General features: G+C 47.0%; 10 protein-coding genes across 10 annotated transcripts; 5 read left to right on the top strand and 5 right to left on the bottom strand. All coding sequences in view use genetic code 12, as the record gives it.

Moving 5' to 3' along the window:
• Window positions 1–544: 544 nt before the first annotated feature.
• PTC2 (type 2C protein phosphatase) lies at window positions 545–2,038 on the bottom strand (the record flags this gene model as incomplete). The annotated part of the gene is made up of 1 exon (XM_025487184.1): window positions 545–2,038. One exon carries the CDS (start codon window positions 2,036–2,038, stop codon window positions 545–547), a length of 1,494 nt encoding a protein of 497 aa, XP_025340632.1.
• A 695-nt stretch (window positions 2,039–2,733) lies between these two features.
• On the bottom strand, window positions 2,734–4,926 carry PIN4 (Pin4p; the record flags this gene model as incomplete). Its single annotated transcript, XM_025487183.1, has 1 exon — window positions 2,734–4,926. One exon carries the CDS (start codon window positions 4,924–4,926, stop codon window positions 2,734–2,736), a length of 2,193 nt encoding a protein of 730 aa, XP_025340631.1.
• A 2,384-nt stretch (window positions 4,927–7,310) lies between these two features.
• PRS (putative proline--tRNA ligase) lies at window positions 7,311–8,870 on the bottom strand (the record flags this gene model as incomplete). Its single annotated transcript, XM_025487182.1, has 1 exon — window positions 7,311–8,870. One exon carries the CDS (start codon window positions 8,868–8,870, stop codon window positions 7,311–7,313), a length of 1,560 nt encoding a protein of 519 aa, XP_025340630.1.
• A 311-nt stretch (window positions 8,871–9,181) lies between these two features.
• On the bottom strand, window positions 9,182–10,492 carry CSP37 (Csp37p; the record flags this gene model as incomplete). The annotated part of the gene is made up of 1 exon (XM_025487181.1): window positions 9,182–10,492. One exon carries the CDS (start codon window positions 10,490–10,492, stop codon window positions 9,182–9,184), a length of 1,311 nt encoding a protein of 436 aa, XP_025340629.1.
• A 2,516-nt stretch (window positions 10,493–13,008) lies between these two features.
• CXQ85_003542 (uncharacterized protein) lies at window positions 13,009–15,174 on the top strand (the record flags this gene model as incomplete). The annotated part of the gene is made up of 1 exon (XM_025487180.1): window positions 13,009–15,174. One exon carries the CDS (start codon window positions 13,009–13,011, stop codon window positions 15,172–15,174), a length of 2,166 nt encoding a protein of 721 aa, XP_025340628.1.
• A 137-nt stretch (window positions 15,175–15,311) lies between these two features.
• Window positions 15,312–16,997, top strand: CXQ85_003541 (uncharacterized protein; the record flags this gene model as incomplete). The annotated part of the gene is made up of 1 exon (XM_025487179.1): window positions 15,312–16,997. The coding sequence occupies one exon, from the start codon at window positions 15,312–15,314 to the stop codon at window positions 16,995–16,997; it is 1,686 nt and encodes a 561-aa protein (XP_025340627.1).
• A 66-nt stretch (window positions 16,998–17,063) lies between these two features.
• CXQ85_003540 (uncharacterized protein) lies at window positions 17,064–19,139 on the bottom strand (the record flags this gene model as incomplete). Its single annotated transcript, XM_025487178.1, has 1 exon — window positions 17,064–19,139. One exon carries the CDS (start codon window positions 19,137–19,139, stop codon window positions 17,064–17,066), a length of 2,076 nt encoding a protein of 691 aa, XP_025340626.1.
• Window positions 19,140–20,701: 1,562 nt separating this feature from the next.
• On the top strand, window positions 20,702–22,147 carry CXQ85_003539 (cysteine protease; the record flags this gene model as incomplete). The annotated part of the gene is made up of 1 exon (XM_025487177.1): window positions 20,702–22,147. One exon carries the CDS (start codon window positions 20,702–20,704, stop codon window positions 22,145–22,147), a length of 1,446 nt encoding a protein of 481 aa, XP_025340625.1.
• A 230-nt stretch (window positions 22,148–22,377) lies between these two features.
• SSU72 (RNA polymerase II subunit A C-terminal domain phosphatase) lies at window positions 22,378–23,055 on the top strand (the record flags this gene model as incomplete). The annotated part of the gene is made up of 1 exon (XM_025487176.1): window positions 22,378–23,055. The coding sequence occupies one exon, from the start codon at window positions 22,378–22,380 to the stop codon at window positions 23,053–23,055; it is 678 nt and encodes a 225-aa protein (XP_025340624.1).
• Window positions 23,056–23,305: 250 nt separating this feature from the next.
• On the top strand, window positions 23,306–25,603 carry CXQ85_003537 (ribonuclease P/MRP protein subunit; the record flags this gene model as incomplete). The annotated part of the gene is made up of 1 exon (XM_025487175.1): window positions 23,306–25,603. The coding sequence occupies one exon, from the start codon at window positions 23,306–23,308 to the stop codon at window positions 25,601–25,603; it is 2,298 nt and encodes a 765-aa protein (XP_025340623.1).
• Window positions 25,604–27,672: the final 2,069 nt, after the last annotated feature.

Here is a 27,672-nt window from a genome sequence, read left to right as displayed (position 1 = left end):
CTAAGGGTCCTTCAATATAGGTGGTTCCTATGAAAAACCATAATGTCCTCGGAGAGTTCAGTCCACCCAACAGCTCCAAATCCACTAAATAAACCACATTTATGAAACCCCACTGGATGGTCTTCTGACTGTTTGCTGGTGACACATGCAAGGGACTGCGCTGTGCGTAAGCGAAAACGGCCTTGCATTCTTGGTCCAAAGAAGGGTCTTCAAAAAGGAAGATAACTATATGGGCTTTGGTGGTGTTGTAGAGTGGTAAGGCATGTTGCCAGAGGAGGTACAGTAGATTAGACGTTATTATCATTAAATATACAAAGCAATCACCCTATTTGACAGGTTCTAGTAAGTCAATGGCCACCAGTTTAATGAGAAATAGAATGAACAAAAAAAGTGAAAGTGGCCTTGCAATTTCGGCGATGTAGTGATACATGAAAGTACCATGGCGGGGGGATGGAAGAAAAAATAAAACGATTATGAAGCTGGCACCAAAGTGGAATAATAAGTGTGTCGTCTCATGCCGTTTCGAAACGACTCGTCATCTCGTCTACTCGTTAGTCTTGCTCAGTGACTCGGGCTCGCTCTCGTCCACTTCCTCAATATGCTTTTCGTGCACGCTATCCTCCTCGTCAGACCCATTCTCGTCCAGCGGCTCGCCAGTAGGCATACCAAAAGATGCCAACAACGATTGTGCTGAAGAGGTGTCCAAGTATATGACGCCGTTCTCGTTGGTTATGACGTTACTGGACAACAATTTCTGCAAAGAAATGGCACCATTGTTGAGGCCGTCGCTGGCAGAAGTGGCAGGACCAGCAGGACCAGAGTTGGCATTCTCTTCGTCGTCGTTACTGTCAAGCTCATCTTCGTCAGCGTTCTTGCCGTTACGCATACCCATGTTCCCGAACATGGAGTGGCCAAACATAGAATCACGCGAAGCGCCGCCACGGGTGTCGTTGTTGGCTTGCTGGCCAATCTCGTAGAACTCGCCGAAAATCTCCTTGTACAAGTCGTTGTAAGGAGGAGAAATAGGACCGTACTCGTAGTTGGCAGCCTCGATAGCATCAGGGTTGGCCTTGACGGTTTCCTGCTGCTTCTCGATCTTAGCAATCACTCTATCGTACCATTGGTCCAAGTTCTCGTTGTTGGTGTGGTCCAACAAGGCGACAATAAGAATAGACATATTGTCACAGCCGATACCCAGGCCATCGGAGGTAGGAGCACAACAGAGCTCCATGATTTCCTCACAAATCTGCGTAAGTGGCTTTCTCTCGTAGAGACCTCTTCTAACACACTCAACACAGTTCTGAGAGCTTAGACAGTCCCAAATACCGTCACAGGCCAAAATGACAAACTCGTCCTTGGCAAAATCAATCTCGTGGTGGATCACGTCCGGGTAGCAAGTGACAATCTGCTCCTCGGCAGGCAAGTCGTCGTTCTTCTTGAACATAAAGTCACCAATACCTCTGGACAAGGCCAAGTTACCGTTGACACGGCCCACGTCCACGTAGCCGCCGGCAGCACAAATACGAGCCTTCTCGCCCTCATTGAACGGTTTATGGTCATACGAAAGCGCCTTGGCGTAACCGTTCAGCGACATCACCGTACGGGAGTCTCCAGCGTTGGCACAGTAGATATGGTGGGGCGTGACAATGGCAGACGTAGCAGCACACCCAGACTCGTCGTTTCTCGTCTCGTAGTCTTGCAAAATCGCCTGGTCACACAGCAAAAAGCCATCCTTCAACGCATTCACATAGTCCTTCTCCTTGAACGCCTCAGTCAGTGCCACCAACTCGTGCAAACGCAACCCGGTGAAAATTGCAGCCTTCTCGCCGCCGTGGCCATCGTAAACGCCAAAAAACGCCGTATGGTTCTCGTCGCCATTGCTTTCGTCACCTTCACGCTTCAAGTCCATGATCGTAGCATGGGCGTCTTCCATGTTGATTCTCCATCCTTGCATGCAACTCAACCCGTAGGCAACGTACTTGTCGCTGTCTTTTTCAGAGTGTTTCTCTGTTTCTGGCTGGGAAAGGATCTGGCCCATGGTGGTAATAATCTGAAGGGGGTTACTTGGTGGTGGGAAGTGTTGGTGGGAAGTGTTGGTGGGAAAGGGTGGGTGTTTTTTCTCAACGATGGGTTTTTTATCTTTTCGAGGTGCCTGACGATCGATGCTTTTGCTTTTCTTTTTTTTTTTCCCTCACTTTTCTCGCACTACTGGACCGAGCTTCCCAGGTGGCCTTCTACTAACATTACGGCTGTGAAGGAGGAAAAGAAAAAAAAGATACTGTTTTACGATTTGAATCCACTTAATCTTATGTTTCAACGGCTTTCGTGACATCTCTCCCTGTTTTGGGGAAAGGAGGGGTGGGTTTTCTGACTCGGTTGCAAATTCACGTGATCTGGGCGCCGCTGGGACGGTTCGGTTTCTGCTACCACACCGGTTGGTGGCTCACTTTTCCCTAACTCCCTGTGGCATCCTTCTTTGCAGCCATTCTTATCTCCACCAATCTACGCTCTACCTGTATTCAATGGAAGCTTTATTATCATTTCAATAAATAGAGATCAAGACGCCGTTGCTGCTGGGAACAGCTTGCCTTGAGGTACTCTGTTAGTTCATTAGGTGCATTAAAACATAAAACATCGCTCGTTTCGGAATCGCCGAAGCTTCTTCCTCGTCGTCATGTCATCTTTTTCTGTTTCTTGTATCTCATGGCGTATCTATAAGTTTCGTGAAGTAGTCTACTTCTTGGGGCCCCAGATCCCACTGCCACTGCTCTTGTTCTGCTCGTATCCGTTTCCTAAGGTCAAGCCGTTTAATTTGGACGACATACCGTCACCACCCAACGAGAACTCTTCGCTGTTGGCAGATGTTGGCTGCAACGAGCTGAAGCTGCCGTTAAGGTGGGCATGCTGTCCGAAAGGAGCGAACCGGTTGTTCAAATCAGCATTTCCCAATGGAGTGCCTGGCTGACTGATTTGAGCTCCTTGACCAAAGAAGTTCTGACCTTGCTGGCCCTGGTACACATGACCACCGTGGGTGGTAGTGTGCTGAGGAGTGGGCGAGTCAGATACGGACTGAGAAGGCATGGTGCCTGCTAATGGTGGTGTGTTTCTAACATCCACAAACAGCCTGTTGTTGGAAGATCTCAACAAGGCTGCTGCACTGCTGGAGTTGGGAGTGCTGAGCTGAGAAACCTGGTTCTGGTTGCCAGCAGAATTTCCGCCGTATCCGACAAACGACTGGTACTTGGAGTTAGCACCTTGAGATGCGGGCGGATTCTTGTGACCAGGCATTCCTCCTGATGGGTACTGTGAGTACTGCTGTTGGACAGGGGTAGAGCTCAGCTGTCTAAGTCTAGTCAATGGCAACGCCGATTGAGACTGAGATCTCAACAACTCGGGAGCGTGAGGGTTGGGGGTCTGCAAATTATTTGGGTAACCACTGAGTAAAGCGGGTAATTGGTTGATGTTCATCATCGAGTTAGAGTGCTGTGGGTGACCGCCGCCATTATTCTGACCCTGTTGTCCAGCCAGCTGAGGTGGCTGCTGCAGCTGTTGCAGTTGTTGAGACTGATGCTGCTGATGCTGCTGCTGATGCTGCTGCTGCTGCTGTGAATGGTGCTGAGGAGTAGTGGCGGCTGGTGCGGAACCCTGTTGTTGATGATGAAGATGTGGGTTAAATGTGGCGCTCTGTTGCTGGCGCTGCTGAATAGTTTGTTGACCAGGCTTTCTGCGGATAATAATCAAGCCGTTGTCGTAAAGCTCCAACAAGTTAAGGTAGGAGCACAAAAGAGAGAACACCTTACGGTGTTGCAATGAAATGTTAGCTGGGAAAGCCAACTCGAAAATGAGCTTGGAGTTGTCATCTCTGTAAGTGAGCAACTGGGAGTACAACTCAAGCACGTCAGGGTCGTTAAAGTTGACCTCTACTGGAGGAGGTGGCATGTTGGCGTTGCTCAGAGGGAAATGAGTCAATAAACGCTCTGTTTGAGAGTTGTACTGAGCACCGTTGACACTAAGGTTCTTGGTGGCAGCAGTAGTAGAGGCGGCACTTATAAGCGAGGCCAAAGAGGCGTTGGAGTTTGAACGGTGCTGTTCTTCCAACTGGCCCCTCTTCTCCCTCTTTTCTCTCTCGATTCTCTCTCTTTCCTGAGCAGGCAACATCTTTTTATACTCAACTCTCAACTTTCTGCCGCCAATCTCTCTACCATTCAACTGATTCACAACCATAGAGGTCTCATCAGTGGAAGTAAAGTTGGCAAAAGCCAAACCACGGAAAACACCGTTGTCAAAGTGGTAGTTGAACGCATAAGGCAAAGGCAAGTTGAGTTTCGTCATGACATCCAACAACTGCTCCTTTTTAATGGCAAAAGGGATATTCTTGATGACGATAGCAGTAGGAATCAACTCGTCATCGTCATCCTCCATGGTGGTAGAGGCGTTAGCGGAAGTGGTCACCATAGGTGCAATGCTAGGAGAGGCGTCAGGCCCAGACAACGGAGCCAGTTTCTGCAGCGAGCCCTTTTTCCCGTTATCCAACGAGTTCATGGTCAAGGCCTGCTGTTGTTTCTGTTGCTCGACCCAAGGGACCACGTTGCTCACCACCAGAGCAGGAGGAATGCCACCGGCGGCAGCCAAGTTCGTACTGGACGAGTTACTCAGCATTCCCGAGTACATGCGATTGCCCTGGTCGCCAGAAAGCTTTAGCAGAGACATCTGCGGTGTGTGGTTCTCCAGGTTGGAAGCCTGATGCATAGGGTTGGCGCCCCCAGCAACAACGTTCGACGAAGCCTGGCCGTTGGCCGCCGAGGCGCCGCCAGCGTAGCTCGACAGGGCATAGCCTGAAGTTGAAGATAAAGACGAAAGCGACGGTCTGCGTTGCATGACCGTGTCCAACTGATTAGGTGTGCTGGAAAGGTTTCTCAAGTCCATCAGTACCCGAAACAGAGGGGTTTTGATATTGGCGAATAATTCAGACCTTTAACGTAACCAAAGATGCTGAACTGATAAAAAAGGGTACCCGAAAGAAGTTGGAGCAGACACCCAGGTGGTATGAAGTGAAAGGAGGTGAAGGAGGAGGTGGGAGGAGTCGTGGATGGACTTTTTGGATGAAATGGAAATCGGCCTAAGTCGGTGAGGCAAAAAACCAGAATATAAAAAAACACTGGGGATCCTTCCTTTTTATATGAGAAATTGGTCAAGGCCTTTTTAGTAAGAAGAGGTACCAACAGGTGAGAGTGATTTGGGTTGAGAAAATTTATAAATGAAAGGTTTCTGGCAGGACAGGACGAAAAAAACGAGCCAGACAAAGTGCAGTAAAAGGCGAACAAACAGAAAAAAAAAAAAAAAAAAATAAAAGTGAGCAGAATGGATGAATGAAAGTGCATGGTTTTCCACGCCCTGTGCACGTGATGCAGTGGATGGAAGAGGGTGATGAAATAAGGGATGGAGGCGTTGGCAAGGGAAATGAAGTTGATGGGCGTGATCTAGGGGGTTGGTTTAGTGAGGTGTCCAAATTTGGCGGCTTTTGGCTGAGTTTTGGCCGAAAACGTGGGACCTTTAGCCAACGCACGGCTCTGGCTGGTGTGGTCAGTATGAAGAGTCAGAAGGTCCCAGTAAATCCACTAAATGCCCTTAAAAATCGCCAAAAAAGACATAGAATGTCTTTTTCTACTCATGAACTTTCCTTACTGGTGCCTTCCTTTTTTCTACCATCCACCCCCAGCGGAATGTCTTACTGTGTTTGTCCACTGGTCATTGTGTGATTTCGCAGCCAAACCACTCCCACCACTACACTTTGCAACAACCCACCAAACGACAAATAAACATAGTTTTTGTCCTTTTACGTTTTTTCTCTTTTTCTATTGCCCACCTTTATCCGTGGGAATCCGGTTTTGTGGTTTACTTCTCAGCGTTTTCCAAGCTTTTGTGGACTTGTGGAGCCCCAGCGAACGCTGAAACATGCACTGGGAGATAAACCGGTGCGCCGGTTGGACAGCCCAAGAGAAGGGAAATGCGGTAGTTAGGGCGTCTAAGATGGCCATTTTATACTTGAAAAAGGTCTTTTGGGTTATGGGCTTCCTTATTGGAAGGGTGCTACTGCTCGCTTAGAGAAGACAGCTTCCGTGCATAGTGCGGCAGATCCAGGACCAGACCGTGCTTTGAGGGAGTGGAAGGGTCAGAGATGGATGGGGATTGGGTGGGATTGGAATGGTAGTGGTGGATTTGGAATCAGGGGGTGGATTAGTGTGGATGGGTGTTTTTTTGGGAAATTTGGAGGTGTTTTAGGGTGTTTTGGTGGAGGTTTGGCGGAGGGTTGGTGGGAGTATATGGTAGGTGAGTTTGCAGCCAAACGAGGAAGAAGAGAGGGTGGACTGTAATGGGCAGAAGTGGACAAGAAATGAAAGAAAGTGGGTTAGGTGTTTTAATAGGGTATTTTATGCTATAAGAAACCTTTATTGGTTTTTAGGGGCTGTGTTGATGCTGATTGTTTGGTACTTACTGGCCTAGTATATGTATAAGTGTACATGCTCAATCCATTCATGGGACCCCAGTAGGACCAGATTCTACCAAAGAGCAAGAAATCTCTATAAACAGAGAAATTCGATAAATAATGAAATATTTAGTACTCTTAAACTTGGCTGAGTTCTGTCTTCCTCTTGTTTTTTGCACCCAGTGTTACGTCACTCTCGTACGGCTTTTGCCCCACAACTCCCCCATTTCTCCACCAAAATCACCCCCAAAATCACCAAATCCCGTCAGTCCCTATACCATTCAAATTTCTCCATTTCAAACTCTACGCCCTTTAAATTACCTCCTCCTGGGGGTCCAAATTCATCTGGTTTCTGAACTAGACCCAGTCTCACCTGCATACACGCGCCTGAGTTACACGCCAACGATTTATCTCAACACCGAAAATTCACCTTACCTTATACTTACTTAACTACACAAAATGGTATGTATCCACACATCTGGCCCTAAAACACCTTCCCATACTAACCGCTAGTCTTCTTCTGCTGTGGCCCCAGGTGGCTTGAGAAGTGCTGCTAAAAGAAAGAGCGCTGCCAGCAAAAAGGCCAAGGAGTCCAAGGAACAGCCTTTGTCCACCAGAGCTGCTGGTGCTGGCGGTTCTTCTGCTACCATGTTGAAGCTTTTCACTGATGAGGCCCAGGGCTTGAGAGTCGACCCATTGGTTGTTCTCTTTTTGGCTGTTGGTTTCATCTTTTCCGTCATCATCTTGCACGTCTTTGCCAAGGTCTCTGGCAAGTTCTTCTCCTCATCTGTATAATCAATGTGATGCTTTATTAAGGTTCTATTTACATGTCGTTGAGAATCGCTCTCATCACCGTGGCGGCCTGGTCGCTGTGCACGGTATGCTTGATTGTAGTGTTTGAGTCGAGGTTTCCGGTGATTTCCCACTCAAACGACTTGCGGGCGAATAGCTCGCTTGTGGCACTCAGAGCCAGTCTGATTCCACGTTCTTCAATCTCTATAAGTGGCCACTTCTTGCCCACAACGGCGACAAGTGGTATACCCATCATCAGGGAGTCTTTGATCTTGCCGCCTAAACCTATCTTGGCGCGAGAGTCAAGACGCCAGTCACACCCTTTGAATGTTTTAGAGAGAGACTCGTTGTTTTCTCCTTTTAAGTTGAAAACTGTCACTTCCCAGGGAGCAATGGCTGCTGGCCAGCGTAAGCCACGGTCGTCACGGTTGATTTCAGCGACAGCTGCGATGATTCTAGAAATACCAATACCGTAGCACCCCATAAGAACGTCCTGTTTTTTCATGGTACCATTATCTGGAACGTCAACTGTGCATCCCAAAGCGTTGGAGTATTTGTTACCTAAGTAGAAGGTGTGGCCCACCTCAATGGCTTTCTGTGATGTCAAGGTACCCTCCTCGCATTTATGGCACAATTCTCCTTCATCAGCCATCACAATTGGAATGTCTGTAAGTGTGGTAATCAAAGAACGGTTAATGAAGTTGATTGGAAAGTCAGGGAAGTTCAGACGCGAGTTGAGTCTGGAGTCCATAATACGGACGATCTTCTTACTGATCAACGTATCTTCGTCTTTAAAAAGGTCCAAGATCTGCTCTTCGCTAAGACGGCCAGACAAATCAATATCTGGAATTTCTTCTGTAAGGAACAGCGGTTGAAGTACACGAGAGCCAGGATAATAAGCGCAAACAAGCGTTTTTTCATCCACCGTAGTGAAATACCTCACCCTAACATCATCGTGCTGCTGTTCTTCAAGAGGATACGAGAGCGTACGTTCAATGTTCGACGTATTGCCACATTCAGAGCACGTAAACAACGTATCTTCACCTGAAGGGTGGACATAGTGCCATTCGTGAGAAAGAGACCCTCCAATATCGCCAGAATCAGCTTCAGCCTTGACAAACGGAACCCTAAGTCTATTGAAAATCGTAGCGTACGCATTAATCATCCCATCATACGATTTCAACGCATCTTCCTCGGTCAAGTCAAACGAATACGCATCCTTCATGACAAACTCTCTTCCTCTAAGAAGCCCAGCACGAGGCCGTTTCTCGTCTCTAAACTTGGTATTAATCTGGTAATACGTCACCGGCAAATCCTTATACGACCTCAATCCCGTCTTCACCAAATGCGTAATCTCTTCTTCACAAGTAGGCACTAAACAGTAATGAGCACCAGCTGAATCCTTCAACTTGAAGAGCTCATGGCCACCCCATCTTCCTGTTTGTTCCCATAAAGCAGCATGTGACAAAGCTGACATGGACAATTCTTCAGCGCCATTTTTATCGATTTCATCTCTTATCAATGCTTCAAGCTTTTGTCTGACTCTGATACCAGCAGGTAGCCAGTGGACTAGGCCTGGCTTGGGGTACATCACGAAGCCAAGCTTGGACAACACGTCATGGGTCGGAGTCAGAGCTAGGATATCTGGTTTTAGCAAATCATAAGGGACGTTATATAGCCTCGGCACGCTCCTACAGAGCTGTCGAAGGCATGTGGATGGGAACATTTGGTGGAGTGTTGATACTTGGAAAGTGGGTACTTTCGCACGATGAGTATGTACTATTGCGATCTACAATCCATCCCATCGCACACGACAAGATATCTACAGATAAGACATTTCTACCATTGATGAACATTGTTACTAATTAAAGCGCCCGGCATGTTGAGGGGAAGTCGGGACGTTTATTTGTTGTTGCCACGGATGGCTCTGTCGGCTTGGTCAACCAAGTCACCACCGTACTTGCTCAAGTTGGTGAAGGCGTTCTGGAGGTCCTCCTTGGCCTTGGTCAAGTAGCGGTCGTCAGGGTTCACCTCCTGAGCCTTGTTGTTGCCGTTACCGAGGACACTGGCGGTCTTCTCGCTGGCCTGCTTAGTCAAGTCCTCGACTTGCTTCTTAGCACGGTAGTATTCGTCCAAAGCTCTCTGCTTGCCGGCTTCGAGACTGTCAGACAATTCCTTGCTCTGCTGGTTCCAGGTCAGGTTGGCATCCTTTTTAGCGTTCTCAGCGTCCTTGGCCAACTGGTCCTTCTTGTCAGAACCCCAGTTCAACCAAGAGTCCTTCTTCTGCTCGGCATCCTTCTTAGCCTGCTGAGCCTTGTCGTCGAGCTCCTCCTTCTTGTCTTGGCCCCAGTTCAACCAGCCATCTTTCTTGTTCTCAGCGTCCTTCTTAGCTTGTTGAGCCTTTTTGTCAAGTTCCTCCTTCTTGTCTTGGCCCCAGTTCAACCAGCCATCTTTCTCCTTCTCAGCATCCTTCTTAGCTTGTTGAGCCTTCTTGTCGAGCTCATCCTTCTTGTCCTGGCCCCAGTTCAACCAGCCATCTTTCTCCTTCTGGAGATCTTTTTTGGCATCCTGAGCCTTCAGGTCAAGCTCATCCTTCTTGTCCTGGCCCCAGTTGAACCAAGAGTCCTTCTTCTGCTCGGCGTCTCTCTTGGCTTGTTCGGCCTTGTCGTCAAGCTTGTCCTTCTTGCCAGAGAACCAGTCACCCCAAGATTGCTGAGATCTCTCCAATTCGGCTCTGATCTCTCTCTGTCTACGAGGGTTTGAGGAAGCCAATTCCTTCAACTTCTCTTCGTCGGTCTGGCCCAAGCCATTGACAAACTCAATGTACTTTGCAGCCAAACGGTGACCGGCAGGCTTGTTCTCAATCTCCTCAGCAGCAAGCTTAACATCGTCACCGTAAGAGTCCAACTTCTTAGACCACTTCTTGTAAAGATCCGAGTCCTTGACGTTCTCAAGAGTGGAGTCAGTCTTGCTACGGATCTCTTCAGTGGACTTGTTGGCAGTGGTCTTCAATTGAGAGCCAAAGTCACGGGCCTTGTTGTCTAGCTTACGAAGCTCCTTGGTGGTTTCGTCAGAAGGCTGGGCCTGCTGCTTGGCGTTGGCAACCTGGTGCTGCAACTTCTCGTCGTTGGAGAAAATAGGGTGGATGTTCTGGTCGTAGTACCAGACACCGCCTCCGACAACAACTAAACCAGCGAGTAATTTCTTGGACATGATCAAACGATTATAACAGTATGGAAAGACGAGATGCGGTGGAGTTTAATAAAACAGCGTCTTGTTTCCTTATAGATTCCCAGCCCGAACCCGGGATTCGGATCCCTATTTATACTCAGGCATAGAATCACTGGAGGGCACGGCTTTTTTTGCCTGAGGGGCCATATGGTTGCTAAATAGCCATTATAGTGTTGCGCATAGCAAGTTGGCCCCTTTCTTGTTTTGCGAGCTGGCGAGCGAGAAATTCCAAATTTTGATATGTCCATACTAAAGAGCTCCCCCAATTGAGCTACCCTTGTCTTTTTCCTTTTCCTTTTTATTTCTCCTTGTTCTAAAACACCATGCCCTGGTTGACTTCTCCATAGTTGCTTTGCGTGCATTGAGTGCCTGGTGCGCAGGTGAGGCGCATATGGATGTGGCTAGTTTTGCAGCCAGATTGCGACCGGTGAGAACGAAGAAAGGGTTGGTGTATATGGCCAAGAAGAGGGAAATGGGGCTTTCTGATTGGCCAATTAGACTTCTGGGGGTGGACTTGGTGGGATGGAAGGTTTAGCTGAGTGAAATAGGCAAGATTTCCGTCGTTTACTGACCCTTCAGTGCCAGCCGCAAGCTCTGGGTAAGCGAAAAACCATGGTCTCGCGAAAAATGCCGGTTCCTAGAGTGTATGACTTGTGACGGGTATATTGCTGGTACTCAGTTGTTGACGTACATTCTCTGTGTGTGAAGGTATGCTGCCTAATTATAGAAGGGGAGTTTGGAAGGTTAGTTGGAAGAAAGAGAGCGTTTGGAATGAAGAGGAGGTAGTGGGAGCAGAGGTGGAAGTAGAAGCATAGAGTATTGGCTGGAGAGAAAGCCTTTCTTTAATGACGGTAAAGGACGCTTTTTTTTTTTTTTCTGCCTTCTTTATTTCACATTCATTGCTGGTGTGGCCAGGGTAAGACAAAAGGCGGTGGGGGCTGCGTTGGCGGCTAAAACATGATCTGACTTTTCTTCGATGCCTTCTCGTAAGCGTAAGCGAATAGGAGGTTCTTTCTTTTTTTGAAGGTGGGTTCTTCTGTTGATAATTCGGTTGGGGAAATTGAAGTTGGGTTTTGTGGGCGTTTGGTTGGACGTAGGTAAAAGTGGTTGTAATGATGTTAAGGCGGTACGTTGCATGTACTGTGTTGGACAGAAGGAACTTAGAGGAGCTGTTGGGCATTTACTTGGAATTGGATTTTTCTAAGGTCGAAAGAAGCAGTGGTTTCTTGTGTTGTTGGTGGATTCACTGAGATCTATTGACGAGGCAGACACAGCAATGGAAGAACAATAGTAGATATACGTCCGATGAAGCGGTCAAACTCTGGTCTAATTTCACTCTATGAATACTCTCTATGGCAATGTTACACCTCCAGGTGAAACTTCACACCTACGGTTATCAGAACCTTAACTATTGTTCAATACCTGTGAAACCCTCCACTCATAGCAATGTACCATCACACCGCCAGCCATGCCAATACAGAAAACACCCCATATTCATATAAACCCAGGAGAACCTTCAAATCATCAAGATCACTCGCCATCATAATAAACTTCTACGCCTTTTTCTCCACCGTCTTCACCTTTTTGTGTTACCATAAACCGTTTTTTTGCAACCACCCAAGCCTACCAAAATACCAGATCCCAGATCCAGCCAGTCCCCAGTGCCTCAGTGCCCCAGCCATTTCCACTTTCCACAAAAATTCCCCAAATTCACCATACCTTTCCACACCTTCTTGGCTTGCTCTGGCTCTTTTTTCCACCTGAAATTCCCTCTCTTCACTTGCCTTACTGGAAATCTAGAAACCACAGGCTCTGTGGGTGCAAAAAAAGAAAGAGGTAGTCAGTGCGTGAAATATTCGCAACCACATGACGTCAGCTATAGACAAAAGGGCAGCCAAAGGTGATTAGAACTGTAGAATTGGATGAATCGAAGTCGTTATAGACAAATTGGGGGCCCCAATTTGCCCACAACTCCTTCGCTTCACCGTCTTTCACCCTCCAAACCCTAAACCACTAGGTCGTGCACTGCCCAAACTGTCCCCCTCTGAAATAGGAGGCCTAGGCGAGCATGGCAATGGCGGTCATTCACTGAAAAACGGGCCCGTCACGAAAGATAGCGATAGCGCGTAAAAAAGTAACAAACCTAGAAATGGGCCTTCCCAGTCCCTGGCTGCAAAACAGGAAATACCAGTAGCTTCAAAGAAATATTCATAAAAAATTCGAAATCCAAAAACCTTTCCCCGTTAATCCCCTACCTCTCCCAAACTCTATTCTACCTCTGGACATTGCCTGGTGGGACCATTGGGCGACCTTTTCTCACGTGGGTGCGAGACCGTCATTGCCTACTGTCAGTAGTGATCACTGATACTGCAAGCTGCCTACTGCTGTGGTTGTGAAAATTCTCCACTGCTGGCAGACACAGCTATACTCCAGCGGGCGGACAAGCTAGATATATTATACTTCTTTATTCATTTTTTGCTCATCCACCGCCTTCTGGCATGGCCTCCTTGTGTGAATCTTCCCACTCGTTACCGCCTCCCGTTGATCTCACCTACGGCCCTCCGCTTGACCATATCCACTTGTATCACTTGTGGAAAACAGCTTCCCATACTGGCAGACTGGGCAAGACTGGCATATCTCCTCGTGCTGAAAACCGCCTGTGGCGTTTATTGAACGAAAAGCTTCTTTGCCAGCGCCACAGACTGGCTTCTTCTTCGATGGCACTCCAAGAAGTGCCTTTACCGCCCAAGGCAGACAAACTGTCCCAAACACGAGCTGCCGAGGCTTCCAACCAACACCTAGACGCTTCTGAAGGTCTACCCTCGAGCCGCCCTTCGCTTTTCCTGAAGGATCTGAAACCATACGCCCTGGACTCTGGCGATGAGACCTCTGACCTTTCTGAGGACGATGATGATGATGATGATGACCACGACTGGAAGTCTTATAACGGCAACTTGAGCCCGCTGCATATCCCTCCAGAGACTAGTCGACGGCAACGTCTCCCCCAGCCCTCGGCAGGACCCTGTTGTTCTCGGTACTTGGAACTGACCCTGTCACAACTGGACCAACTGGCGACCCGCTCGCTTTCTCCACCCAAAGTCACTCCTCCTGATCCAAAGAAGAATATCTTTTTTATTGAAAATACCCCTTCTCCTTCGGCTCGTTCGTCTAACGATAGCAGAAACTCGGCTACTTTTCAGTCCGGTGGTACCGGGCACACCTCCGCTACAACCCATGAAATTTCTAATTCCCTTCAGGCAACTACATCTTCGCCTACGAAAGAGACTTCATCTGCTGACGAAGCCAAGGCGGAGCTCGCTCCACCGCTTAACGCTCTTCACGCTCCTTTCAAACGTCAGGATTCTCTCTTTAGCGCTCAACATCTACGCAGAGCTACTCCTGACGATGTGTCGAGTGTTTCATCATCTGAGCTTTCTGAGGACGAAGAGAGAGACGACCTTCATGAACTTCGGATTCGTCAGCCTTCTACTGTGTCGAAGCTGAGCAGAAGCATGAAATCAGATAACGAGAGTGAATGGGTGTCCATATCATCTGAAGACGAGAAGAACGGCCAGGGCTCGCCTTCCAAACCACTTACCTTTGCCAAGGTCATTCCTGTTCCTGTTCCCCTTCCTAAAGCTTCGACTACTGACGCTGCTGATTTATCAACTGAGACTGTCAAACCTTCGCCCCTCACAAAACCCAGATCGCTTCTATCGGGTCTCTTCCTTAATTCCATGGGCGAGCAGAAGGGTGGCTCTCCTACCGGCAACGATCATCTGCTTATGGCTGCTCCAAAACCTGTCTTGAAGAGGTCGTCTACAACAGGTGTCATAACTATTGATAAAGGGAACAACAATAATGCCCCTAGCACGAAGGATAAAAAGCAGCTTCTCCGGCCATCTATCATGTTTTCTAAAAGGTATGCTTCCTTTTCAGACATCTCCAAACTGTCACAGCGGTCACCGGTTCTTTTCGTAGAAGAAGAAGAATCGGCCGGGGACTCGAATGCTAAAGATGATTCGGGGCATCTCTTCGCCAAACAAACATCAAGCGTTGGCCTTCTGAACTTTATGGTTAACGCTAACTCTACCACCAACCTCAACAGCATTACGATAGGCGAGGATTCCATGAACAAGGGATCTTGTGAAAATTGTGAGAACGCCATCTCTTCCAGTTTGAGCAAATACTCCAATGTTCCACAGGGAGGAAGCTCGCTTAAGAACTTTCTTTCCAAGAGTTCCCTCAGTCTTACATCGCTCTTTGGCCAGGGTAAGACTGATCGCAAGTCGAGACCTAATGGTCAACGTACCTTTTCCAACGAAAGTTTGAAAGCGTCCAAGGATTCAGTCAGCGACAAGTCTGCTGTTTCTGGAGCTTCAGCACCGTTGGTCGAGGACTCGACCGAGAACCAGGAATCTTCAGCCATGTCTAGTTCTGTTGGGAACCACAGCAGGTCTGTCAAGACGTCGTCCATACCGGCAAAGGGTTTTGAGCCGTCTGTCGAAGTGAGTGGCTCGCTTAAAGACTCGTTACTCATAGACCACAGATTGGGAAAAGTGCCACTCCCAGAACGAGTAATCAGCGACGACGACTTATTTGGTGGCCAAGAAAGATTGGTGTTGGACGAAGATAATGATGACTATCACTCCAAAGGATGGTAAATAGATGCAACAAAAAAAAAATAATGTAAAAAAAAAAAGTTAATAATACACTTATCTACCTGTAAGTATATGGTTGCAAAAAGGCTTCGCGAAGTACTGATAAAAACTACAGGCTCATCTCTCCACCAGTCCAGATCATGAAGACATGCTACTATGAACTTCTACAAGTGGAGTCCACAGCTACAGAAACAGAGCTAAAGAAAGCATACAGAAAAAAAGCCCTCCAATTACATCCCGATAAGAACCCCCATGACGTGGAAGGCGCCAATGCCAGGTTCGCTCTAGTAAGAGCAGCCTACGAGGTTCTCTCAGATCCCCAAGAAAGAGCATGGTACGACAGTCACAAGTCCCAGATTCTTCGTGAAGATGAAGACTACGAGGAGGACGGTTTCGTGCCCGAGATGGTCATTCCTAGCATATCTGTGGAAGAGCTTCTACGATACTTCAACCCATCGTTCTACCAGAGAGAAGACGACTCGCTAGCTGGGTTCTATAGTGTGGCTTCGAGAGTGTTTGAGAGATTGGCTTCGGAAGAGGTGGCTCATGGTAAGTACCAGCAGCTTTCTAGTCATCAGAAGTATATGGATGATTCACCTAATGTCGCTGCGTTGGATGAGTCTGTGCTTATGTTCCCTAGGTTTGGCAATTCCCATGCTGACTATAGTTCGTCGGTTAGGCAGTTTTATGCTACGTGGAACGGGTTCCTGACAGTTAAGTCTTTCTCGTGGATGGACCAGTATAGGTACCTGGCGGCGCCAGACCGTAAAACTAGACGTCTTATGGAGAAGGAGAACAAGAAGGCTCGTGATAACGCCAGAAAGGATTATAATGAAACTGTCAGGCGGTTTGTTACGTTTGTGAAGAAGAGAGATCCAAGAGTGAAGAAGGGCGTTGAACGGTACGAGGCTAGTAAGAAGAAACAAGAGCGTGAAACCTTGGAGAAGCAGGCTAAACAGCAAAGGATCCAGCAGCTTGCAGAAATGAATGACTTTGAGGTTCAGGATTGGCAAAAATTTAGTAATGAGGAGTTAGACGAGCTTGAGGCTTTGTTGAAGGAGGAGTATGAATTAGGCAGCGATTCGTCTACCGATAGTGAGTATGACGAATTTGCCGATACAAACGAAAACTTCTTCGAGTGTGTGGCCTGTAACAAGGTGTTCAAGTCTCAGAACCAAATGGATGCACATGAAAGATCCAAAAAGCATAAACAAGCCGTGCAAGAGCTCCGTGAGGAGTTGCTACGGGAAGGCGCCGAGTTTGGCTTCGATAATGGCGAAGAGGTTCTGTCGTTTAACGATGATATTGAAGAGCCTGAAGTTGAGCCTGAAGTTGAAGAAAAGGTGGAAAGCCAGCCAGTTGATATAATAGATGAGGAACCAGTCGTCCAAAGTGAAAATCTTGATGATTTACAAGTGGATGACGATATCAACAGTGATGAAGAAAGCGATGAAAGCATAGAGGCTGTTAAACCTCAAAGTAAAAAGAAATCACGTCGTTCGGCTAAAACACAGCAGAATCTCGATGATGAACTTGCACAACTTGCAAATGGCATGACTCTAGACGACGAAGACGACGATTGGGGTTCAGGAAAGAAGAAAAGCAAGAAAAAGAAGAAGAAGGCTGAAACTCTGGCTCTGAATACCGCATCTCCAGCACCAGTCGACGAGAACATCGAAGTTCCTTCAAAGAATAATTCAGAAGTATGTGTTGCTTGTGATGAAACCTTTCCTTCGAGAAACAAGTTATTCCAGCATGTCAAGAATACGGGCCACGCGGCGCCTGTTAACAAAGTAAAGAAAAAGAAAGGCAAAGGCAAGAAATGATTTTCCGGTCATGGAGTCGTTAATTCTATGTCTATATTTATATAATAATGCATCAACCACCATCGGTTACTTCAAACCTGTCTTGGACTTCTTCACAGTAGCCATAAGAGGAACACTGATACCCTTGTTACCGTGTGCACCAAGTCCTTCACCTCTGACCCATCCTAACTTCTCAAGCAATTGTCTACCAATATTATTCTGGGCAATCTCTGGAGCTTCACCACCAACAACATCACCTTCCTTGACATATGCTCTATTCTTGGGTCCACGTCTGCCGCTTGCTTTCTCGTCGGTCTCTTCGATTTCTTCTCTAGTCCGCTTCTTAACATCAGATCTCTTGAAGATAGGACGCTGCTTCATGACGTAGTTTATCAGGTTGTAGTCCGGAAGATAGTGGAAAGTCTTCCGAGCCTTGCTAATCTTCATGAAGATGTGGCGGCCATTGCCACACCTTGTGCACTTCATGTTGTAGTGTTTAGCAAGTTTGCTTATTGTCTTGTTTCCATGAGGATCCAATGGAGGGAAACTGACATTCTCTCTGTCAGCATCCTGTAAGAAATCCTCCAACTCTCCTTTAATGTCTTTGATGTGTAAGGAATAGTCATACTTGACAAAGAGGTCCTTCTTGTCAAGGCCTTCCATCTTGAGTCTCTCCTTCTTTCGAAGCTTCTTGTCTCGCCTCGATTTCTTTTGGTACTGGAATTGTTCAAGGAGGGATTCACGAAGCTCAGCATCGACGGCTTCCTCGAATTCAAGCCTAAGTTTCTTCGTACGTCCCTTAGCTCTGAGTGTCTTTGTAGGTGGAACATCAAGGTCAGCGAAGCTCTTCTGTTGGTTTTGAGTGAAGGCTAAGATATCCTCAAGGCCATCATCATCGCCTTCAAGGCCATCCTGATCGGAAACATGCACGTCATCAATGTCATCTTCGTCGCTGAAGTAAATGTCGTAGTTATCGTTGTCACTCTGGCTGTCGTAGTCATCGTGAGCATCGCCGTTTGCTCCCATGATTTGAGCCAAGTAGTCATCAAAGGCTCCGTCCTCGTCAGAATCGGAGAACTCCTCGTAATAATCACTATCGAGATCCTTGAAGCCAGTACCCTTTCTAGGAGCTCTTCCACTTGGCATTTCTGCCACCACTGAACCATCATCGTCGATCTCAGTGCGTATAAGGACCTTTCCAACAGATAGATAAGGATCGTGCTCCAAAGATGCAACAGGATCAGCTAATTCAGCGGTAGCAAATGAGTCATCGTCATACAGAGTCTGTCTACGGCGAGCTTCGTGAATAACCTCACTGGTAGATGCTTTTGGTGCTCCGTAGATGGCAGAAATGGTCTCATCGCCCTTATCATCAATCATGAAGGCAGGTTCATCGTCGTTATACTCTGGCTCTGTTTCTTGTTCAACAGACGTATCCAGATCTTCTTCTGGCGTGTATGCCATCTGTACGTCAATAGTAGATTGTTCTTGGTCATCGTCAGACGAACGGATCTCCTTCTCGGCTTCCGTTTCACCATCGCTCTCCTTAGCACTCTCAGACGACTCTTCCTTCGGAGTCTCGTCGCCAGGACCAGATAACTCACCGCTACTAGATACTTCTTCATTGGCAGCGTCACTATCCAGCTCTCCCTCGGGAGATACCAGCTCGTCATCATTCATGCGAAGCAGCTGGAGTTCTTCGGTGATCTCGATGGGCTCCTTCTTCAAAAGCTTATCCACAGTCAACTTGCTTGGATCGTAAACCTCCACCGACTTCACAAACACTAGCGGTTTATTTCGAAGCGGTTCCTTCATGGTATGTCCCAGGTGGCGATCCGTATACCTCGCCTCCTCCACCATAGATCTATTTGGTCTTCTGGAAAGCGCCTTCATCGACAGAGGAGCTGGCGAAGAGTCAATATCCACCGCAGGCATATATTGGCCCGAACCAAGATCCATGAATTCCGGATCGTCGTATCCATTGGAACCACCCGGGTTAAACCTGCCTTTCCCCTTCCGTCTAGCAGACTTGCTTAAGTAGAAACGACCATAGTTGGAGCCTCCTCCACGAGAACCCCCACGGCCGCCGTGTCCTCCACGAGAGCTGCCCCCACGAGCGCCTCCACGAGAAGAGCCCCTTGAGTTTCCCTTTTTGCGTGGCATATATGGTGTTGATGGAAATACAATAGGAAAAAAAAAAAAGTGGTGGGTCTGTCTAATCGGACTAAGAGGCAAAAGCGGCTTCTACGCTGCTACCGATATGTAGTCTGCGCGCACAGCAATTACTTTGCAGCCACAAGGCCCATGAGGCTAGTGAGGAAGGGGCAGAGGGTATTGGGTGATAAGGGAGAAGGAGACGAAGGGAGGGAAGGGAGAGAAGCGGATTGTAGGCATATTCAAGGTAATATGGAGGGTTTCTGGTTTTCTTTTTTCATAGGTTGGTGCTGGGTGATGAGTTGGTAATGTGTGGTGGGTGCAAATGGCCGGACAGTGTGAGTGTTCATGGTGAGGTGACACAGGTGTGTGGTGTTTAAGGTGAGGACGTAGCTGGTTGGGATCTTCTATAAAATACCATAAGGTGACGTTTTAAGGGGATTTGGAAAGGATTTAATGACGTTTATGGTTTAGTTTTGGGGGTTTGGTGGTGTTGGATGGACTGGTGGGAGACTGTAAGAATGGCTGCGAAAAGGTAACAAGAGGTGGTGAAGAGAGGAGGGTGGGAAGGAGCGAAGGGGAAAGGGTAGAAGCTGGAGCAGTTCTTGGTATATTAAGGAAGGACTGGTTTGCTGGTATTTAGTGGTTGGAAATAGAAGTAAAAGAGTTGGAGTATTGGTCAGCTCGGTGGGTCTCTATGGCTGGGAGCCACATGTGGAGGGCACTAGAAGAGCCAGTAAGAAGGAGAGAAGAAGGGAAGAGGCGTATTTACAGAATACAGAAGGTGATATAAAATGGTTAGAACGGTTGCTTTTTCTTGTTAATGCATCTTCAAATCTATGGTGTATTTTTGGTGGACTTGGGTGGACATCTCCTGGTGCTTCTAGACCACATCGACCCAGGCCATACATGTATAATTCAAATGGTAAGATAAGGCCTGGGTTGGGAAATATTGGTCAACACCCTTATATTCGACTAGATAGTTACTTTCTGGTGAATTCTTATCCACAAACAAATAAAAGGCTTCTCATGTTTAGCAGTACCAGAGCACCATCTACTCTATAAGCATTGAGCCTTCCTAGACTGACCTCCATTCCTAATGCTCCTCTTAAATCCCCTAAAATCTGCCCATTTCCAATAAACTTCAGAATCTCCCCCACCTAGACCACTCCCCATATATCCAATAAAACCAGATACAACCTACCCGTACTCTTCTTCCCTTCCACTATGTGGCTTCCAGTATACCCATGTATGGCTAATGGCTGCGAAAAGCCAGACCAACAACCAGTCCACCCAAAAAGGGAACCCCAAAAAGACCAAAACGAGGAAAATCAAAGAAAACGAAAACCACCATAAACAACCTCATCCATTGCATCCCCATATGAATACTTTAGAAGACCACAACCTTTTCCAATACTTAGGATGTACTCTTACTTGTATCCTCTGATAACGATAAGCTATGGCATGTGGGTCCGTGCACTCCCGCATCCAGCGCTCCACCATCACCATTCTCTACCTAACCACTACTACTACACCTTTTTCTTGTTATTTACATCGTTCTTTGTTGCCTGATGTCGCTGGAGCCTCTGAAAGAAGAGCATAAAGCTTCATTGGCTGAACCTGTGCCTTCGGCTGCGTCTGACCTGAAAGTTCCCCTCGAAACGTCGCCTCCACACCTGAACCTCCAGGGTCCACAAGAAATCGTGGATTCTGGGACTAAGCTGGCTGCTGAACAACCTAATCTGTTTCAAAATGCGCTTGCTCAGTTCTGGCAAAGACTAAGGTCGCCGGACGCGCCAGAGACTGATCCAGAGTCTTTACAGCCGGTTGTTATCATGGGAACTTCGTATAAGGGTACATTGACCCTGGCGGGTATCGAGGAAGCCATTCGGAGACGCCTTTGGTTTACTTATAGAACGGGTTTCGAGCCTATTCCAAGAGCCCTCGACGGGCCGAGCCCGCTTTCGTTTATCGGGTCGATGATAGTCCACGGAGTGAACCCTCATGGGGCTTTGGCAGGGTTCCTTGATAATACTAGTTTCACGTCTGACGTGGGCTGGGGATGTATGATAAGAACGGCTCAGTGCTTGTTGGCCAATACTCTTCAAACCGTGATTGCAAGGAAAGCCATTCAAGACGGAAATACCCCAGATTGGCTGTCAATAAACACCCAGGTGGTTTCTCTATTCAGAGATAACTACAATAGCCCTTTTTCTTTGCACAATTTTGTTGGCGTGGCATCACATCTGCCTTTGAAGGTGAAACCCGGTCAATGGTTTGGCCCGAGCGCTGCCTCCTTATCTATCAAACGTCTTTGCTCCAAGGCTAATGAAGACGCAGACTTTCCGAAGTTAAACGTAATGATTTGTGAAAGCTGCGATCTACACGGTGATGAAGTCAAGCTGCTACTAGAGAAAACCTCCCGTCCGCTACTACTTTTGTTCCCAATACGACTTGGTATTGAAACGATCAACGCCATCTATTACCCCAGCTTGTTCCAGCTTTTATCGCTTCCTCATTCTATGGGTATATCAGGTGGAAAACCATCATCCAGCTATTACTTCTTCGGTCATCAGGGCGACCTGCTTCTTTACTTGGACCCCCACACTTCGCAACAGATCGATGAAACGAATGGGTCATATAGGCCTCTTTCGTGCAACACAGTTCCTATCTCGGGTCTAGATCCTTCCATGGTTGTTGGTCTTCTAGTGGAGTCGTACGCCGACTACGAAGCCCTTAAATCAGAGCTCAAGGGTAAGAACAAGATTGTCCATTTCCATGACCGTGCACCTACAAGAAGATCTGTCTCGGTATCCAATCAAGACAAAAACGCGAAATCAGCGGAGCCAGATGGCAATGGAGCTTCAGATATTGGTGATTTTGTTGACATTGGCGATGATTTTGCTGGTTCAGAGGTTGAAGAAGAGATTCAAGAGGATCCCAATTCGTCGGTGACGGCAAAATACGACATCGTGGAAGGTCCAGCGCCCGTGACTGTCCTTGAGGACGAGAAATGAAGAAAGATCTATGCCACTGGAATATACTCGGCAGGCTCCAAGATAATTCCCACATTCTATCTTTTGTCTCTAGGGGCAAGAAGTAGTCGGTCCCTGCAACCCTACGCTTAGTAGTGCATGCACCGCATATAGCTCGAGATGTTTCCTACTACCATCTCCATCAACAAGACCAATTGGTCAACCATTCCACGTATTTAGAAAAAAAGCATTAACTGTATTATCCACTCATTATGGCCGTTGACACTTTCAGGATTTGCACAGTCTGTGCGTCCAACAATAATAGATCTATGGAATCACATAAGCAGCTTCGAGACGCAGGGTTCGAAGTCAGCTCTTTCGGCACAGGCTCTTCAGTGAAGCTCCCGGGCCCTTCGATAGATAGACCTAACATTTACGAGTTCGGAACGCCGTATGAGAAAATCTACCAAGACTTAATATCCCAAGACTACAGAAAGATGTATGAGGCCAACGGCTTGATATCCATGTTAGACAGAAACAGACAGGTGAAGAAAGCGCCTGAAAAATGGCATGCAAACGCAGCATCGGGTAAGTTTGACCTTGTCATTACCTGTGAAGAGAGATGTTTTGACTCTGTGTTGGAAGATCTCATGATGAGAATGAACAATAAGCCTGAGGAGGCCGAAGAGAAGGACGTCAGGCTGGTGGTCCACGTCATCAATGTCGATATCAAGGATGATAACGAAAACGCCAAGATTGGTGGAAAAGGCATAGTCAAGTTGGTTAGAATGATAAACGAATACAGAGAGAAGGAGAAGGAACGCAAGATCAGCGAAGGCGACGAAGACCAATACCCAGTCATCATGGAAGACGAAATCATGAAGATCCTAGCGCAATGGCAGCTCGATCATGTCCATTTGCCCACGCTATACAGTGTATCATACTACTAAATACCATAATACTCACGAACCACCGATAAGAGAAGTCCAGGAAGTTGTCAAACGTAGAGTACAAACTTCACCAGTAGTTTAATATATAAATGCAATTTGAAGCACTTTTTTGAAAAATAGGAATTTTACGGACCATCTGAATCACTTCTCATACTCTGTCCATGCCATTTGCAACTTCACCAGTCTAAAGCGCGCGATGAGAATAACTCCAACTAAGTATCATAAACTTCAACCTTCACTTTACCCATAAATGCCTCCCAAACCGCCGCCAAACTCTCGAAAGGCGAAGCTCTACAACAGTAGAACTATACGGTCCGAGACGGTCGATCCAAGCTTCAATGACGGCGTCTTGACCATTCCCCAGTTCCTCTCTTCCAGAGAGTACGAAATCAAAGCATTCGAGCATAGTCAATTAAATACCAAGTATGCTTCTTCAAATAGGGTTTTCCAGAGTCTTCCAAGAACGCTTCGGCGGAGAACAGCATCACATAATGTCAAGAGAGTTCCAAAGAGAATGAGGAAGAAAGCATTGAGAGAGATGCAGAGCACCGTGAACGGTGTACCACCAAAGAAGAAGCAACCCAGAGGAAGGGAGCGTTATAGATTGAAGCAAAGGAAGAAGCTTCTTATTTTGGCATCGAAGATTAAGAAGCTTAAGGGTGCTGCTGCGGTCAATGCTGGTAAATCTATACCAGCTAGACTTAAAGAACTCAATGTTCAATTATCTGATTTGCAAAAACGTAAATTGAAACCGTTGAATAACGTTGTTGGGGCATTTGACCAATCCTTAGAGGGAAAATTGGCGCCAAAACCACAGGGTAACGTCAAGTATGGCAAACGCCAGACAACTTATACATGGCAGCCTACACATGTTTGGCATGCAAAGAGGTTTCATATGAGCAAGAAATGGGGATTCCAGATTCCTTTCAGCCCTAACCAAAAATGTTTTAGAGCCACGAGTCGAGCTTCAAAGCAAGGAACGATACTTTTTGATACGTCTTACTACAGTGAATTAACCGTGGACTGCGTTGACTCCAAGCGGCTTGAATCTTTGTTACTGGAGGTAACGAAATACAATTCACCAACTCCTGAGTGGTTATCTCGGGGTAAGAAGGCATACACGGGCTGGATATATGGTGCTGAAAAGAAGGTTAGCCCAGGACAAGTACTCGTTCACGGTAATACAGTATTGGTGAGAACTCACCCATCAGTCTATGGCGAGTTTTTCCAACACTTACTTACCTTCGCCAAGACACTTAAAGTGACGGTTACAGACTGCCGTTACGCAATTGGAAGTTTGCAACTTATTGGTCCAACCGCTCTTCAGACATTGGGCAAGATCATTCATCATAAAGGAGCCAAGACTTCAACTTCTCTGAGTTGGCTACTATACTCAAACACAAACGACGCTGCCCTCATTCCCGAGGGAGCTACATTTGCATTTTACATCGAAGATCCTCGTTGTTGGAAACGTCCCGTCTCGCCGCCTCTTCCTCCAAAAGATTATAGAGACATCCTCCTGATGATATCGCAAAACCAGCTGTACATAGACGACGATGCCATCAGTGGCCTTTTCACCAGCCAAGGAAGGACGGGTTCATACAAGGATATGTATTCCATCAAACAGATCGGCCAGCAGTTTGGCCAACTGGATCCCTTCGCTCAAAACATTAAGAGTTCAAGCGAGATACCTTTGGTTATCACAAAAGGAGCAAATCAGACATGGATCGTTTTAGCGCCATGGTTCTGGATCCAACCTCTTTGGAGCAAGCTTGTTCAAATTCCTGGCGTGAAGACCGGAGGAACTCGCCAAGAACATCAGGTTAATTTCGAACAAGGCAGACCTTCATTCCCTCATGACTACCCGTTCCTTCCTGAGGGATACAAGCATAATGATGCTTTACAAGAAGCATCTGATCTTAAGCGAAGCAAGTTGCCACCAAGTAAAAAGAAACCTATCCCCATGGAACACGGACTTGAATTGGCTGGTGGTGACTGGTGGTTTCTTAGAAAATGGACATTCACTTATCCGTTGATTGAAAAAGATGTGGTTAGAACACATCCTTTTGGAGAGTTTACAGACGATAGATACAGAAGGATCCTTGATGAAAACGATGCTCTCACTGTGGTTCACGCTGTCAGAGAAGAGTGGAAGAAGACCGGCAAGCCAATGAACATGAATGAACTCCCCATCACCTTGTTCAGAAGAAACGATCCAACACACAAGTCTATCGCTGACGGGACTTTCAAACCTGATGTCTCGAAATTTCCATCCTTGCCTGTCGTGCAAAGAAGCTTGCAGTTAACCGGTAAGGGTATTATCAGAGACTCTGCCAGAATCTATGAGATTCCAGAGGGGTCTAAAAAGCAGCCTGAACTTAGAAACCTCATTGGGTTTGTCACCACAGGTACATTTAATCTTAGCGGAGGTGTACCAACGGGCCTTGGGTTAGTCAATGCCAGATTTAAGGATAACAAAAGGGTCATGGTAAGAAATGTTGGCTGCACTAATTTCTATTATGCCAGGATTGACTCGCTCAAAGACTGATCATCAACGATTATATAGCATAATGACTAATACTACATGTCACATCTTTCTTGATCGATATTATTAAACAAAAGACTATAAACTGAACCAAAAGGGCTCTCGGAGCCTGGGGTTCTAGATCAACTAATTATAAGAAGGAAAGACGCTCTGTAGTGGAAGCTTAACTGAATAATTCCCACACGTCTCTCCTATAACGTAACAACAATTAACTGGTTAACATGGAGGTCGCTAATTTTATTGTTTTTTTGACTTTCAACATGGAGGTCCGCCTTGTTTAAAATCGAGGGGATGAACCGTATTCTTCTAGTTCTTGTCAATAGCCTTCTGCCTTCTCTAGTACACCAAATGACCAGGGTTCCATTGAGCCCGTTCCTTCACAACGGATACCTAGTCTAAATGATGAACCAGAGGCATATTTTCATTCAAGATTCGCTGGAGTCACTGATAGATCAACCTGGAAAGGTCTTTATTGCGCAACCAATATACTCGTCAAAGGCTTATCCCAGAGCCCATGGGGTCCCAAACCGATAGCATCTGGATTATTCACCTTGACGAGTCCCACAGCTGATAATGCCACTTGGATTCCGTCCAAGGGCAGCCACCAGCTTCGACTCCAGCGCAAACGTGTGTGCCAATGCAATCTATAGATTCACATGGTATTCACGTTAAAAAGTTTTCCTGCCAGATCCAGTAGTTTACGCCCTGTTCACTAACAAGACTGACAAGAAAGGTGTGTTGATTGGACACCGAAATCCGTCTCCACAGCGGAAAACTGAACTTCGAGTGTGGAGACAGCATCAATTGATGTCGGCGTCCAATAAAAAAAAGAAAGGCGGAAACTCAGCACTAGCTGGCCTTCCAACGACTAAAACGAAGTGAACCGGCTATGGGTCCCTGGTTAAAGTCAGCTAGGCAATTCGAACAAGTTTCCTTGGTTTGAGGAGGGCGAAGAAGACAAGGAAAGAAAAAAAAAAAAAGTCGAAAACTCAAGGGAATCTTGGGGGTTTATATATTCCTCCAGATTGGCCTGGACCAAATCGGCTTCTCACTGGGATCGCATCCAGCACCCAAGCGGCTGGTCTGTTTTGGTCCTCAGCAGGTAGCCAGCCTCACACCTGCGCATGCACTAGACCAAAAGGTAGAAAAGGCACCAAAGACGAACCAAAAGGGTCTGGACTGGGAATGTTCGTATCAATTGGGAAGCCAGAAGGGGGTGTTTAGATAGTCTAGGCTGGTCTTTTTTGGTATATGTGGGAATATTTTGTGGATTTACGAGGTGTTGGTAGGTAGGTGGCAGAAGGCCTTGCGTCTACTACGCACTCTGAAACATGGAGTAAGGTTTGATCAACATTTGAAACATATGGGTTTGCCAGATTTGGGTTATTATTTCGGTTTCTCCACTCCACCTGAAATTGCCACTAGGCTTGCACCGACGAAGGCGTCCCATATGACTAGGCTACATCAACGCTCGAGTGTTAAGCGCCATTTGGTACAGCTGTGCCTGTTTTTGTGAGCGTTTATGAGCCCAGTGCTCATCTTGCCAATTGGCTGAACTTGGAATTATACTGGCTACTTTCTTTAGATGGCTAAAAATAGCCCGTGACACGTCAACGGTACACTTCTCAATTTTTGGGACCAAACCGACAGCCAGCCATCGACAGCCAGCCAGAAAGGAACCCACATCAACAGCGAAAGACTCGCTAGCTAACTGTTGAATATGAAGACGTGGATCATTGACCGGGGCTTTTCAATTTTTCATTAACCGGTTGAGGACCATACTTGATAGATCATAATACGGGACGTGTACGGGAACGTCATGGGTGTTGGCAATAGTGGCTACGGAATGACTGTAAAGAAGGGCCCTCTGGGATGCTTCCCAAGGTATAGGAAACCCTTAGTGCTTACGCAGCTCGCGCGGTTGACACTACGATGGGGATGATATATTTGTGGAACGTCCACCAGGTGTGGAAGTCTTAGAAACGATTTCCAAAGGCATTCTGGATTCATGTGGAGCCCTTTAGGTGGAGACATGGAATCAAATTTCCAGGAACTTCACCTAGCTTCAGATT

Source organism: Candidozyma haemuli (assembly GCF_002926055.2).
Source record: "Candidozyma haemuli strain B11899 chromosome Unknown E_2014730914, whole genome shotgun sequence".
Lineage (NCBI taxonomy): Eukaryota > Fungi > Ascomycota > Pichiomycetes > Serinales > Metschnikowiaceae > Candidozyma > Candidozyma haemuli.
This window is presented reverse-complemented; position numbering and strand designations above follow the sequence as displayed.